At 50.0% G+C, this 14,238-nt stretch overlaps 1 protein-coding gene and 1 gene segment (V, D, J or C); both read right to left on the bottom strand.

Annotated features, from left to right (window-relative positions):
* LOC124523595 (T cell receptor beta constant 2-like) overlaps positions 1-14,238 on the bottom strand; it is a 196,792-nt gene that overhangs the window by 11,453 nt on the left and 171,101 nt on the right.
* LOC124523596 (anionic trypsin) lies at positions 1,187-13,521 on the bottom strand. Of its 2 annotated transcripts, XM_047095382.1 has the most exons (5): positions 13,421-13,504; positions 3,472-3,631; positions 2,181-2,434; positions 1,682-1,818; positions 1,187-1,390 (listed from the first exon to the last, which is right to left on the bottom strand). In XM_047095382.1, the coding sequence occupies exons 1-5, from the start codon at positions 13,452-13,454 to the stop codon at positions 1,238-1,240; spliced, it is 738 nt and encodes a 245-aa protein (XP_046951338.1). In that variant the 5' UTR covers positions 13,455-13,504; the 3' UTR covers positions 1,187-1,237. The 2 variants fall into 2 exon arrangements, with proteins under 2 accessions (XP_046951338.1, XP_046951339.1); XM_047095383.1 differs by lacking the exon at positions 3,472-3,631 and having other exon boundaries at positions 13,421-13,521.

Raw genomic sequence — 14,238 nt, 5'->3', positions numbered from 1 at the left:
CTAAAGAAGGCGAGGGGGCAGGCGGGAAGGCATCAAGCCAGCTGGACCAGTAACACGCAGAGCTAGAGGTGAGAGGTCCGTGGCGTGTTGGAGGAGCCACCAGGATCTCTGAGCACAGGAGCAGAGACAGAGAGGAGAGGAGAGGAGTGGAGAGAGACCGAGGAAGGAAATACAGGCGGGGCAGAGAAGGAAGACCCTCCCATCTGCAGGGTAAAGAGCTCAGGGTGCATTTTAGAAGTTGTGGGAGGTCGGGAGCCGAGGTCACATGCAGGACCTCTGTGACTGCAGTGCTGGGAGATGGTCAGGGACCAGAGCCCCCGTGAAGCACAGGGAGGCAGAGAATGGCCCGCAAGTCTGTGAAAGAGCAGAGCCCACGGCCAGGTAGCGTCTCAGACCCCAGCAGCAGCAGGAGAGACAGTGAGGTGGATAGAGAGAGCACAGGCTTCGGGGCCAGGCTAACGAGGAGCCCAAGTCCAGATTTACTATCTGCTGGAGGAGGTGCCTGATAAGCCAACAACCTTCTCTGAGCCTTTGCTTTCTTGTCTGTACCACTGGAATAGTAACCACTTCAGAGTCAAGAAGGGACCGGATATAAAAATGTCTGTAACGTGCCCAGTGTGGTAGACACGTGTGGGTCTCATTACATGGGATGAGTAAGAGGCAGATTTCTGCAGAGTGTGGGGGCTGTTGTCTCCCTTAGACACAGGATCACGTTGTGGGGGGAGGGTCCAGTGTGGCCCTCTGCTGCCGGGAAGCAGTACGACCTGGGCTAGAAAGAGTATGTGTACAGGGGGCTCAGCAGAGGCCAAGGTGATTGGCGCAAGGGTCTCCGAGGTGATTAGCTCTGGGTCCCAGTGAAAGGAGGTAGTGAGACCCTGCAAACTAGGACCTGTGTGACCCCACACGAGCCCTGCAGTCCAGACCCGGGGGAGTCCCAAAATCAAGGAACCTCTTTAGCACAGCCTTCTGCAAGGTATTGTTCTCTAGTAAATAGCCCCCCATTGCCCCCTACTTGTAGGTTTTTAGATTCCTTCTCTTCACATGCTGCTAAACCAGTATTCCATGGAACATATCTCAGGAGCTGGGCATTCTGTTCGTCTCTAAGGGGTAGAGCCCTGTCTGGCCTCAGATGGGAGGATGTCCACAGAGCGAGGGGGCAGGAGGGAGCAGGTGCAGACACAGGCAGTTGTGAGAGGCTCACTTTATTAGGATAGGGATGGCAGGGGGCCTGGGGGCTTTAGCTGTTGGCAGCTATCGTCTCCTTAATCCAGTCTGTAAAGTTGCACACCTTGGTGTAGACGCCAGGCTTGTTCTTCTGGGCACAGCCATAGCCCCAGGAGACGATGCCCTGGAGCTCTCCTCTGCAGACCACAGGGCCACCAGAGTCACCCTGGGGAGGAGGCAGACGGGACAAGGGTTAGAAAGGAAAAAAGGGTAAATAGAGCCACACACAGTCTGAACCTTAAAAGACTGCGTTCTGGTCAGATCTGTGGTTCTGCACCCCTCCCATGGTGGCCCGTTCTCTGTTCTCACTCGAAGATGACTGTCACACAGACAAGCCTTCCTCGCTTCTTTACGAGTCCACTGCACGGAGCCCTCCTCCACCAACCCCACAGCCCCGGCCGGGCGTTCCAATCCTGCTGCTGGGCAAGGGTCTCAGCGTGGGAAGGGGTCGAGTCACCTGGCAGGAGTCCTTGCCTCCCTCGAGGAAGCCAGCGCAAACCATGTTCTCCGTGATCTGCCCGGGGTAGGCGGCTTTACACTGGTCCTGGCTCAGCAGCGGGGCGTCCAGGCACTGTAGCAGCTCGGGGTAGTTGGCTTTGAGGAGCAGGAAGAGATCAAGGAAAGGAAAAACGGGAGTCAGGCCAGGAGAGGGGACAGCCAGCCAGTGCTGAACACGGAGGGCGGCCAGGGGAGGACTCCAGGCACGTAAGCCCCAGTGAGGGACAATGGGGTTCGGTTCCCAGAATGATCGCTGCTGACCCCCTCCCTGGACGCGACAGTAGAAAGGGCTATATTTGTCCTATATTCCGATTCTAGGGAGTCAACTCCTTAAAGCTTTGCCTCTTTCTAGCACCCAGCCCCGAGCTCGGAGTGTAGAGGGGTTCAAGCTCAGGGGCATGCTTGGTTCTGGGAAATGCGGGGAAGTCAGAGGGTGAAGCAGTGGGGGTCCCACTCACTGCCAGAGCTCAGGGTGTTGCCCCAGCCGGAGATGAGGCACTGGGTGCCGGCGGGGGCACAGGCGGAGGGCAGCGATATGGTGGACACCCGGCCAGTGAGGGCTGCAGGTGAGGAGAGCTTGATAAGCATGATGTCATAGTCCAGGGTCCAGCTGTTAAATCTGGGGTGGCGGATGACCTTGGCCGAGCTGATGAACTGCTCATCCCCCTCCAGGACTTCGATGTTGTGCTCTCCGAGCCTCACTTGGATGCGACTGTTGGGAAGAGAAGCGTGGGGAAACCCTCTTGTCCATATGCCCACTTTTCCCCAGGGTTCTCCAGGTTCCTGCTCATGGGTAGGACTGTAGCAATATCACCAGGCAGGAGAGGGGTGGTGGGTCAGTGCAGGTGTGAGACCAAGAACTTTCTGCTTGAGAGGTGGGTGGTCATGGAGCAGGGATGAGGTGAAGGGACCCAGTGGGGACTGCTCCTCAGCCTGCTTTCCCCAACAAACCCCCATGCACCTGGCACCACAGGCACAAATGACCTGCTAGAAGCTTCCCATGCATCCCTCAGCCTCTGTCATTTTGCTACCTACATGCAGCGACCTTATTCCCTCCCTTCTCGGTCTGGTAAGTGCCATCATCCTGTATGAGCTCACCCAGTGGTTCTCAAACTGTTGCCCTGGGACCTGCAGCCTCAGCATCACCTGGAAACTTACTAGAAGTACAGAGGGTTGGTCCCCACCCCCGCCCCCACCCCCGGATCTGCTGAATCAGAAGCTCTGGTGTGGGACCCAGCGGTCCATGGTTTAGCAAGCCTTTCAGGTGATTCTGATGGAGAACCCTTGGTCCAGGCAATGATCCTCAGCTCTGCCACAGGGTAGAGTCACCAGAGGTGGAGAGCATTAAAAACTCACCAGTGTTCAAACCCCTCTTCCTGAAAATTCTGAGTTAAGTGCCCTGGGGTGGGACCCAGGCGTCACTATTTTTTGAACAGATCTTAGGTGGTTTCAATGGGTAGTCAACTGGCAGAGGAGACTCGTGCAAGGTCCTTGCTGCTTTTCCATTGGACCTCACCACCCCCAAAAGAGTCCCTCCCTACTTTTCTGACCCAGAGCCTTTGCTGTGTCATCCGTTTGTTTTGGATGGGAGAGGCTTTCTATCCAGTGCCCCTCTATGCCCCCTCACTTCTGTGAGTGGGTGGCTGGTGACAACCTTGCCTCTCCATTCACCCATCTTCTCCAACCTCCGCACTCCCGGGCTGACCCAGCACCCGAGAGGGCTCTGGGTGTGGGGGACCCAGCACTCACGACTTGTAGCAGTGAGCCGCAGACACCACCCACTGGTCACTGATGAGGGAGCCGCCGCAGAAGTGGTAGCCCGAGTTCAGGGACACCTGGTAGGGGATGGAGTTCTCCTCACAGGTATAGCCCCCAACGATCTTGTCATCATCGTCAGTGGGGAAAGCAACTTGAACGGAGAAAGGAAGGGAGAAGCCAATTCAGCGGATGTGGGCAGGGGGAGCCTGGAGCCCTGTGGTTGGATCATGCTAATCAGGAGTCCTCAACAGGAGCAGAGATGACAGACTGGCAGGCAGGGGGCGTTACATCCCCAGTAGGTGCCAGAGCGTGTAGCTCACTCCTGAGCCTCTCCGTGTGTCTGCAGGGCACATAGCCCGGTGCCTGCTGGGGCTCAGGCCCAGACCTCTGCCGGGGGCACCGGGCAAGAACACAGGAAATGCCTCACACTGCACTCGGTGTGACACAGGTCTGAATGTGGTTTTCTCATCCACTGAATGCTTCTCATCCATCATTACTCTACTCCTCACAGCTGTTTGAGCTCCAGATTGTCAGGATGGGTTGGCCTAGAGAGGAAAATCTGGCTAAGTAGCCCTGGCTGTACCCAGCTTTTCCCATAGCTAAAAATCTACAGGAGCCCCCAGGCCCATTAGGCAGGACAAAGGCAGACCAACTGTTATTGCCTAATAGAACAGTGATTCCCAATCTTGGCTACACACTTGGGAACCCTAAAGTCTTTTAGGAAATTTAAAAATTCAATACACAGGGGCTACTGGGTGACTCAGTCACGTGTCTGATTCTTGATCCCGGCTCAGGTCATGATCTCACAGTTGTGGGATCGGGCCCCGCAGAGGGCTCTGTGCTCACAGCCCAGAGCCTGCTTGGGGTTCTCTCTCTCCCTCTGTCTCTGCCCCTTCCCTGCTCACTCTTGCTCTCTTGCTCACTCTCAAAGATAAATAAATAAACTTAAAAAAAAAAATTCAATGCACAGGCCACACACCAGGCCAACTAAACCAGAATTTCTAAGGATAGGAGTCTGGCATGAGTATTCTTTCAACTTGTCTAGGCATACCTGAGGTTGAGGACAGCTATAGGGGAGCTATCCCAGAGTTGCCAGAATTAAGCCTCAAGACCCCCGGTTCATTTCATGGATGACTGGCACCTGGTCTCCCTTTCCAGCCCCTCCCAACAAAGTCCTAAACGGGTCGATGATGGGGTTGGGAGTGAGGTCAGCACAAGGTGGGAGAGTCTTACAGAGAGCCCAAGAATGAGGAGGAGGGCTCCCTGGCAGGGGAGAGAGACTATCAGAACCCAGGTAAACACAGAAGAGCGGCAAAGGTAGAGCAGGTGTCTCTGCCAGGAGAGGGGCGAGTGGGGCCCGAAGCCACGTGTGGGACTCACCAGCAGCTCCCACGAAAGCAAGGATCAGGAGTGGAGTCATGGCGGCAGAAGTAGAACTGAGTGAGTAGTGGGGACGCTTTTATACCTCCCCAAATGAGGGCGAGGGGTGTGTGTGAGGGTGGAGGGTCACCGCTCCTCCCGGGACAAACACACCTGTAACTTTCCCTTCCCGGGGCCTTGCCTCAGCTCTGTGTTTGGCCATCTGTGGATTCGTGACCCGCTGGTGATAAGAAAGCTTACCTTGTGAGGGCAAAGAGGAAGAGCAGCTGACTCCTGGGAGGGTTCTGGGGTGAGGGGAAGAAGCCAAACCCCCATATGTCACAGCTGGACCTTCTTGAGATGAGAGGAGGAGGAAGAATGGCCTGGGCCCTCTGACCTCATGGAGATTTATTGAACTCTAAGCAAGAGCTGGTATTGGAAGCAAACTTGGCTGCTGGTAACCTGAAGCCCCCACAAGGGGAGAGAAATCTTGTCTAAGTCTTGTATCTGTAAGCACGAACACCCTTCTCCCAAGTCTAAACCACTGGGTAGGAAGGCCACACTCAAGGGAACCAGCATCCCAATGTCAAGAGCTGATGAGAAGGGAGAGGCAGAGTTTCTTGGGAATCTGGGCTTTCAGCTGGCTTTCCTTCCTACCTAGGCTTGTGGACAGGAGCGTTTGGAGGGAGAAATGAAGTAGGCATTTGCCTGATGTATTTGGAGGACAGAAGGCCAACACCATATCCCTCCTCATCGTCCCTATCACGATGCCGATCTTTCTCGTCACTCACACTGTCTTGGGTTTTCTCTAAGCAACCTCTTGGTTGCCCTGGGAAGCTGCTCCCGTGTGATGAAAACTTCCCGCACCTGCTGGGGGCTGGCAGCCTGAGGTCCAATTGTGTGCTCCAGATCAGATACTAAAAAGGGTTTGAAAGTGGTAAATGTGGGTTCTGATCAGAGAACCAGCAGTAGGTAGAGAGATTAGCACATAGTGAAGGGGTGGAGTATTTGATCATTGGGAACAACAAAGGAATGGGGGAATTCTGGAATTTTCTATTTTAGATGCAGTGGGACTATTGTACTGGCCTCAGCCCAGAGTTCATTTTCCCAGGAATGACTTCAGTTTGGGACCTGCCACCACCCACCAAGACACAACCTTGTAACCTATTGAGCCATAACCTGACCAGAGGGGACTAGAGGTGGAGCCAGTGTCTGTGCTCAAGTGTAATTATGTGAACCAGGTGGAGAAGCCGTCTGGTAAAGACACTTCTCCTTCTCAGCTCCTCTGAGCTCCAGGGTGGTGAAGAGCTGGAGCGGGCATGGTCCATGTTCAAATTCTCTGAAAGGTGGAAGCGAGGAAAGTTTCTGGCGTTGGTGAGCAAGGTGAAAAAGGCCGAGGAGTCTGGTGGTGAGACAGGAAGTAGGCTGGGGGAATGGAGTAAATGGAAACTGGCAGAAGTTGGGGAAAACACTATCGTGGGACTCGTGGTGTTGGGAGTGGCCCATAGGCCGGTCCGGTGCCTGGCACGGCTGGAGGCCAGCTTCCCCACAACAGGGGAGCTGCTGCTCAGAGCTCTGGCCTTGCCTATGGCACCCCCTCTCATCCTGGTGGGCTCATACCTCTGGAGGAAGGTGCTATATTTGTACAGTGCCTGACAGCTTTTAACGAGCTTTCACACACAAACAGCAGTGGCATGCTGAGCTTCGTTTGTGTTGAGTTTCAAATTTGGCTTTTCACAAATGTTTTAATTGTGAAATGTGCAGAAAGAAATTATTTCCATTTCTAGAGGAAGAGACTGAGAATCAGCAAGGTTCAGTGTTGCCCAAGAACGTACATCTAAAAATGGCAGAGCTGGCCTCAAGGCTACTGGAAGACGTGGAAAGCGTTGGAAGTCTGGGAATTGCTGCAGGTGCCATCTAAGGGAATGTCGATTTGGGATCGAGCCAGAGGCTCCCAGAGGACAAAACGTACCTCCTGATCCCTCCTGATGCTTGGCTCCCTGGCAGAAATAGAAGATTAATTAGTTCTCTACCTGGCACCCGGTCTCAGAGCCTTACCTTGCCACGTCCAAGGCATGGATGGCATATCTCTCTGTGCTCCTGGGTGGCTGCCCCCGGCTGTGGAACCTTGACAGTAGGGGCTTTCCCCGTAATGTCACCAAATATGCTATTTTATCCCTTTGTTGTGGGGTGTTTGTAGGAAGCCCTGCTGTAGTGGATAAAGAGAGGAACACGTCCAGTGTTCCCTGGAGAGGTGCACTAGGAAAAGGGGATCCTTGGTAGGAAACTGGGGAGCAGGGAGAACATTTCTGGATAGGTGCTTGTGGCTTTGACTCTGTCTGAAAGGGAACACCCAAGAGCTTGAGGACTTTCTGTGTTTAAAGCCTCAAGACTAGCTTTTTCCTGATATTTTGTGCTCTTCCTCAGAATAAACTATTACACCCACAACACAGCACGAAGTCAGTTTTCTTGAACGTAGCAGGAATCACCTTCTAGGCAGAGAAAATAGCTGTAAGTGACACTATTACCTCATGCTTTAGGCTCAGGCATGTAGGATGGATTCAGGTGCCCCTTTGCCCAAATTCAATATGGATAAGTCTGTGCAGCTCTTACACTCTTCATTCTGAGCATTTCTCTAAGACATTCTCCTAGTTCGTATTTCACGATTAGCGTATCAAACCACCGGCTTTTAATTATGGTAACAGTGAATAGTTTCCTCGTGCTTACTATCCCAAACATTGTCTCAGTCTTTCATGGACCTTTTTGTTTCACTTTATTATAACAACTACCCATGAGGTTGCCCATTTTGTAGATGATGAAATGAGCCATGTAGAGGTGGAGTAACTTGCTCAAGGTCACACAGCCAGTAAGTTGTAGACATGGGATTTACGCACGATAGTTGACTCTAGAACCCGCCTGCTCTACCGTAGAATATTCGCTTCCCTTCTTCTTCATTTGATCCTCAGTGCAGCCTCATGAGTTAGGCAACAGACACCGTTTTCTCCGTTTTACCATAAAGAATCTAAAGCTCAGAGGTCAGTGACTTCTCCAGGGTCACCTGGCTGATGAATGTGGAGTTGACACCAGAGGCTTTCCCTACACAAGCTAAGTTATTTCCCACTGTGTTGCTACACACTGGGGTCTTTGGGACATCTCAGTGGTCTGAAAAGTAGATTTTGGTCAGATTCCAAGTCACTAGTTGTGGGTTTGTTTTTTTTTAACACTTTTCTCCCAAGCCCACCCCTACCCCCGACCAGGCTCAGGTATTTCTCCTCCGCTTGTAGTCAACTCCCCCTTCGGCCCAGTGTCCTTCACTGATCTCCAACCACATTATCCAATTCCGAGCTGTCTTCTCTTTAAACTTCCAGCTTTTTTCTTCCTCCATTATTTTTTTCTAAACCACATATTTTCACCATGGCACAATTTCTCATCCGATAAGAACTGCTTTCTTGAATATCTGAGCCTGGGAATCACTGACTCTTGATAGCGAAGGGGGGCACTTTGTGTGGCCCAGAAAAACGTGAAGGCTGAGACAGAGGTGTGGAGGCGTAGGCTGGCCATAGCTGATTGGCTAAATGGGGGTATCCACCCTTTCTCTCCCCCTTGTCCTGCTCCCCACCTTGAAGCCAAGGAAGATCAAGTTTTGTGCCCAGAGCAAGGTTCCATTTGCATATTTTATCTATTCTTCAGGTTTCTTTAGAGGGGTAAGTGGGAAGTCTCTGGCAATTAAGGCTTTAACACTAGCTGATGAAAGACTGGTTCCTGTAATGTTACGGCCTTCCTGTTCATATTCCCACCCCTCCTTGTCTCGTCCCTGAGCCTATTAGAGCTGCTTAAGTGGCTCCAGCATCTATTGGAGGGTAGTAAGCAGAAGAAAGGCAGGAGAGGGTCCAAAAGGAATAGGCATGTGGGCTGTTATTATTGTAGCAGTCATGACTTGTCCCATGATACTCAGATTTAATTAATGGCATGTGTATTTATCTTTCTAAATCATATTAGATCCAGATTGAGCTCCACAAGCAAAGTTCAGTGATAAGCCCAATCAATCAGTTGGGCTCTCTCCACTCATTTGGATTGTAAAAACTCTAGAATGTGTTGTCCATTTGGAAGGCAGCCACTAATTTGTCCACTTCTTATTGGCCAACCTGCCCAGAGGATCTCCAAGGCTCAGCACAGAGTGCTCACTTCACACAGGCACCTGTACAGTTCCAATTTGAGGACAAACCACTTCAGAGCCACTGTGTTTGTGCACGTTCTGGGCTTAGGTCTCTAGAACCCATCACATCTGTTCCCTTTCCCAGCCTTGGGAATGCAACAGAGGGGACTGGCACGTTGTGGGGCCGCCTTTCTCTTCAAACATAAAAGTCAAAGCATCAGTTCGTCCCTGTTAGAACAATTCAGTTCATTTGCTTATGGGATTACATTGTTTAAGCTCTTTTTCTCCTGGGAAATCCATACTGTCTGGCAAAATTTCCTCTTTTCTTTTGAATCATATTTATTTACTCAATATATTCGTTTGCTAGGGCCACCAAAGCAAAATAATACAGACTAGGTGTCTTAAACAACAGAAATCTACTTTCTCATAGTTCTGGGAACTAAAAATCTAAGATCAAGGTATCAGAAGGATTGGTTTCTCCTGAGGCCTCTCTCCTTGGCTTGTAGATGGCCTTCTCCTCACTGTGTCCTCATGTAGCCTTTCCTCTGTGGGTACAATCCTCGTGTCTCTTCTAGGATGTCCTAATCTCTTCTGATAAGGATACCAGCCAGATTGGATTAGGGCCATCCTCATGGCCCCGTTTTTAAGTTAATTAGATCTTTAAAGACCAAATCTCCAAATATAATCACATTCTAAAATACCGGGGCTTAGGGCTGTACTTGTACGAATTTTGGAGCGCATTTCAGTCTGTAACACTCAGTAAATATTGGCTGAATTCCTGAAGCATTCCTGCAGTTTTTCTAAGCTGTAAGGAAATAGCAATGAAGAAGATAGGAAATGTCCTTTCATGGCATTTATGTGCATTTCTGGGTGTGGCTACACATATGTGAGGAGGTATATTTATATCAGATTATGGTGCTTAGGTATTGTTAAAATAGGATAGAGTGGTAATAAATGTGAGCGGCTTCTGGGTTCGCAAGTGCTATATTAGGTAAGGGGGTCAGGAGAGACCTCTTTGGGGGAGATGAGATTTGAACTTGAGACCTCACATAAGAAGGAGCCAGTCATGGGGTGCCTGGGTGACACAGTCGGTTAGGTGTCTGACTCTAGATCTTGGCTTGGGTCACGATCTCACGTTTCATGAGTTTCAGCCCCGCATCGGGCTCTGTGCTAAAGGTGCAGAGTCCGCTTGGGATTCTGTCTCTTCTTCTCTCTGGACCTTCCCTGATTGTGTGCTCGCACTCTCTCTCTCTCAAAATAAATAAATCAACTTTAGAAAAATAAAAAAGAAGGGGCCAATCATGTAAAGGCAGAGTAGGGAGGGCTTTCATTATTCCCTGCTGAATCTGTAACAGAAATAAATCAACACACCCACCATTGCTTCTTAAATTAAACAACCCTGTCATCTAGCATATGATATTTACCTTGCCATTGGTTTTAATTGTAAAAATTGACCATCAACATATTGAAATGGTCTTACAAAACTTAATGTAGATTTTTTGACATGAAATGGTATTTGTGAAATATTAAGAGAGTAAGTTATAAAGCAATGTGTGTTGTATGATCTCTCTTTATTTAAATGAGTGAGTTTACGTTTTGCAAAAATATGCATGGATTTTGTGATTCAAACAGCTAAAAGAAAGAGAAACAATGGCAGTAATAAATAAAATGTTCCCAGCGAGGGCAATACCTAACCTTGAGGAAAGAATTACTAGTGGTAAAATTTCATATATTATAGTGAGAAAGAAATTTAGGCAGGACTAAATTAATTGTCTGTTTTGTCTCTATCAGGCATAGTGTTCTGTGTTTTATGTGGATGATTTCATCTCATTCTCAATTTCTACAATCATAAGCCCAGGGTGGTGGGATCAAGCCGTGTGTCCGGCTCTGCACTGAGTGTGGGGCCTGCTTAAGATTCTCTCTCTCTCTTTCTCTCTCTCTCTCTGCCCCTCTCCCCCCTTGCATGCTCTCTATCTCTAAAATTAAAGAAAACATAAGTAATAATAATAAAAATATACAAGGGCAAGATGCTTTAAAAAATGACCGCTCTGGGGCGCCTGGGTGGCGCAGTCGGTTAAGCGTCCGACTTCAGCCAGGTCACGATCTCGCGGTCCGTGGGTTCGAGCCCCGCGTCGGGCTCTGGGCTGATGGCTCAGAGCCTGGAGCCTGTTTCCGATTCTGTGTCTCCCTCTCTCTCTGCCCCTCACCCGTTCATGCTCTGTATCTCTCTGTCCCAAAAATAAATAAACATTGAAAAAAAAATTAAAAAAAAAATGACAGCTCATATTTGTAAAAGATCCAAGCAGAATTTCTAGAAACAAAAATATAATTTAACTAGACAAGGTCAACTGAAGAGTCAAATGGCTTATTGGAACTGAGGAGTGAATTAGTAAACTGGATGCTGGTTCCAAAGAAATGACCCAGAATGCACCACAGGGAAGCACATAGAAGGAAAATGTGAGTGAACAGTTAAAAGGTCTAAATGACAGTGTGAAAGAAATGTGAACACAGGTTAGAACTACACCTCAGGCCATCTTTCCTCCCATAAAATGGGAACACCTAGATTTAGAGGCTGAAGTTCTGGCCCCTTGAGATGATCATCATTACCACTCCCTTTCCCACCACACTTGTGTGGCACTGTACTGATGATTCCAGGGAAACGTGTCACCCGGGCCAGAACACGGGCCCAGGGTTTTTCAGCTGGAACTAGGACACTCCCATGCAGCCTCGGGTGTGGATTGATGGTAAAGACGGGTGGGGTCGGAGCAACCCTGAGACTCACGCTTGTTCTTGAGAGTGAATTGAGACTGGGCTTGTGTATCTACTCTGTGCACGTCTAGCTTTACAGATCCGAGGGGCAGCTAACACACAGTTCTGACTGCCATGATGTGACGTGACACAAAGATCTAGGGTGCTCTCCAAAGGAAAAACAGCTGTTGGCAGATAGAAGAGTGTGGCTTCGCTCTAAAACTCCTTGCGTCTGCTCAGTGCGTCTCTTACTGGGGAAGGCTGGGGGCATTCCCGTCCCGCCACAGGGACTTGGAGAATGATGGACCTGCCTGGTGTATGGCCCGAGGCAGCTTTAATCACAGCCTTGTTCTGTGGAACCCCCTCTCGCACTTCCCTCACCTTACAGATTACACAGCAAATGGACCAGACTGGTACACCCAACTGTGGTATATGGTAACTCCCAAGTCTAGAGAGGCCCTTTCAGCATCACACCTCTCTCCTTGGCAGACAGTATAAGGTTTAGCAGCTAAGAGGGTATAATCAAACACATCCCAGACCTTGGACCACTCAAAAGCTCATCAATGTGGCAGGTCCCTGAACTTTTACAGATTTTACGTTGGTCCGGCATGCATATGGCATACTGAGGCATCTCGAGTGCTTTATGATTCCAGGTCACCAAGAACAACCAGCAAAATGCCATCAGTCTAATGGACCAGTATGATAGCAAGATGGCTAAGAGCCTTCTGAAGTATATCAATAGAAAATGAGCCAAATAGAGCTTTGAAATAAAATAGTTGAAGGGGATTTCTGACCCTGCCCCTTGAAGGCAAACTGTGTCCAATGGTCTTTCCCGAGTACTTCTAAATACTCTTACGAAGGAAATTTTATCCTTAGCCTCCTGACACACTTCCTGTGTCTGGCTGGAGTCCCCCTCCCCCCCCACCCCCAGTTCGTCCTGCAGATTCTCTCCCTGTGGCCAGTCTTCCCCTTCACACCCAGACCTGCCCACAAGCACAGGAACAGCCAGAGCTGTGGTTTCCCCCTCCCACCTGCCTTGACTGGGGCCTCGGGTTCATCCGGTGGGAGCCAGACAGGAGGGAGCTGGCTGAGGTTCCTGCTCAGACCTCTGATCCGTGCTGAGTACTGTGTCTCCGGCACTACAGAAGTAAAAGCTGCTATCTTCAAGGCTCACGTTGCTTACGGTCATAGTTGAGAACACTAGGGTTGGCGGCTGATGGGAAACTTGTCCTTGGTAAATCCATGTTCGTAAGTGGCCTCCAGACCCTGGTTTGTGGTTGCCATCAGCACCAAGCTCTGTCCTGGGAGCTGATGGTACCAGAACATTAAGGTGAACTGGATATCGACCTCACAGTGGATTGTCACGGAGGTCCCGCGTTGACAGATGTCCCTGTGTGGCTTCTGAGAGAGGAGAGCGCTGAACACAGTGTCTAGTTCCAGTGAGAGAGAGAGAGAGAAAGCTGACAAGCTCATCCCCAGGCAGGAAGGTCTTTTCACTATTTGCTTTAATGTCACTTTGGATCCCTGGCACGGCCTCCATTTTGTTCTTCCAACTGTTATACCATCAGAATCCACTAATCCAGTTCCCTCATCCTCTGATGGGTGGCCTCAGACCCTCTGCTCCTCCACTGGGCATCAACATTAACCCCAAACTTCCCAGTGGGATCAGACTCATACCTTGTCCCAGGAGAAGTTGCAGGCAAGTCAGCATCTTTAGGTGATAGCCTCTCACCTTCCCTGAGAATAGGCACTGAGAAGGCAAACTCAAGTTCATCTCTCCTCCCCAGCGTGGTCTTCCTTTCCTACTGCGTCTGTTTCCCTTCTGTAGTAGGAGGAGGAGCCTCTGCAGAATGTGCCGAAAATCCATCTGCCCCCTAGTGGAGCTGTGTGGCTCTTCACTTAGGATGGATCTTCACTCCCAAGGCGTAACATTCACCTGCCATCCATCCGCCACGTATCCACCACGTCCCCACCTGTCATTATGGAGCACCACATAGGTGCTACCCTTTGGGTAATTGCCACTGGTGAAGCCTGAAAGATCACACATAGGCTTTCAACCATTTCTCACCTCCTCACAGAACCTTTGCATTTCCATATACATTTTAGAATAAGCTTTCTAGTTAAACAAACAAACCCCACCAAAACTCAGTTGGTTCAAGAATTAGGATTTTGTTGAATCCATGGATGAATTTGAGGAGAACGCTCATTTTAACAACATCCAGACTTCCAATTTGTGAACATGATCTATCCCACGTAGCAAAGTTGTCTTTCGGGGCACCTGGGTGGTTCAGTCGGTTGAGCCTCCAACCCTTGATTTCAGCTCAGGTCATTATCTCACAGTTTGTGAGTTCGAGTCCCACATCGGGCTCTGCATGACATCGTGCAGGCTGCTTGGGATTCTCTCTCTCTCTCTCTCTCTCTCTCTCTCTTTCTCTCCCCCTCCCTCTTTCTGCACCTCCCCCACTCGTGCTCTCTCACTCTCAAGATAAATGAAG

Source organism: Lynx rufus, unplaced genomic scaffold (assembly GCF_022079265.1).
Source record: "Lynx rufus isolate CCGP_SWC_20201006 ecotype Redwood Valley unplaced genomic scaffold, mLynRuf1.p SCAF_4, whole genome shotgun sequence".
NCBI lineage: Eukaryota > Metazoa > Chordata > Mammalia > Carnivora > Felidae > Lynx > Lynx rufus.
Note: the sequence above shows the minus strand (reverse complement) of the source record. Positions and strands in the feature narration are given on the sequence as shown.

Coding starts and splice junctions, on each gene's coding strand:
- LOC124523596 (XM_047095382.1), bottom strand. CDS start 13,454: ATGCTGACTTGCCTGCAACTTCTCCTGGGACAAG. Junction 2,435..3,471: donor GCGGCTCACTGCTACAAGTC/GTGAGTGCTGGG, acceptor TCTTCCCAACAG/TCGCATCCAAGTGAGGCTCG. Junction 1,391..1,681: donor GAGGCAAGGACTCCTGCCAG/GTGACTCGACCC, acceptor CCTCCTCCCCAG/GGTGACTCTGGTGGCCCTGT.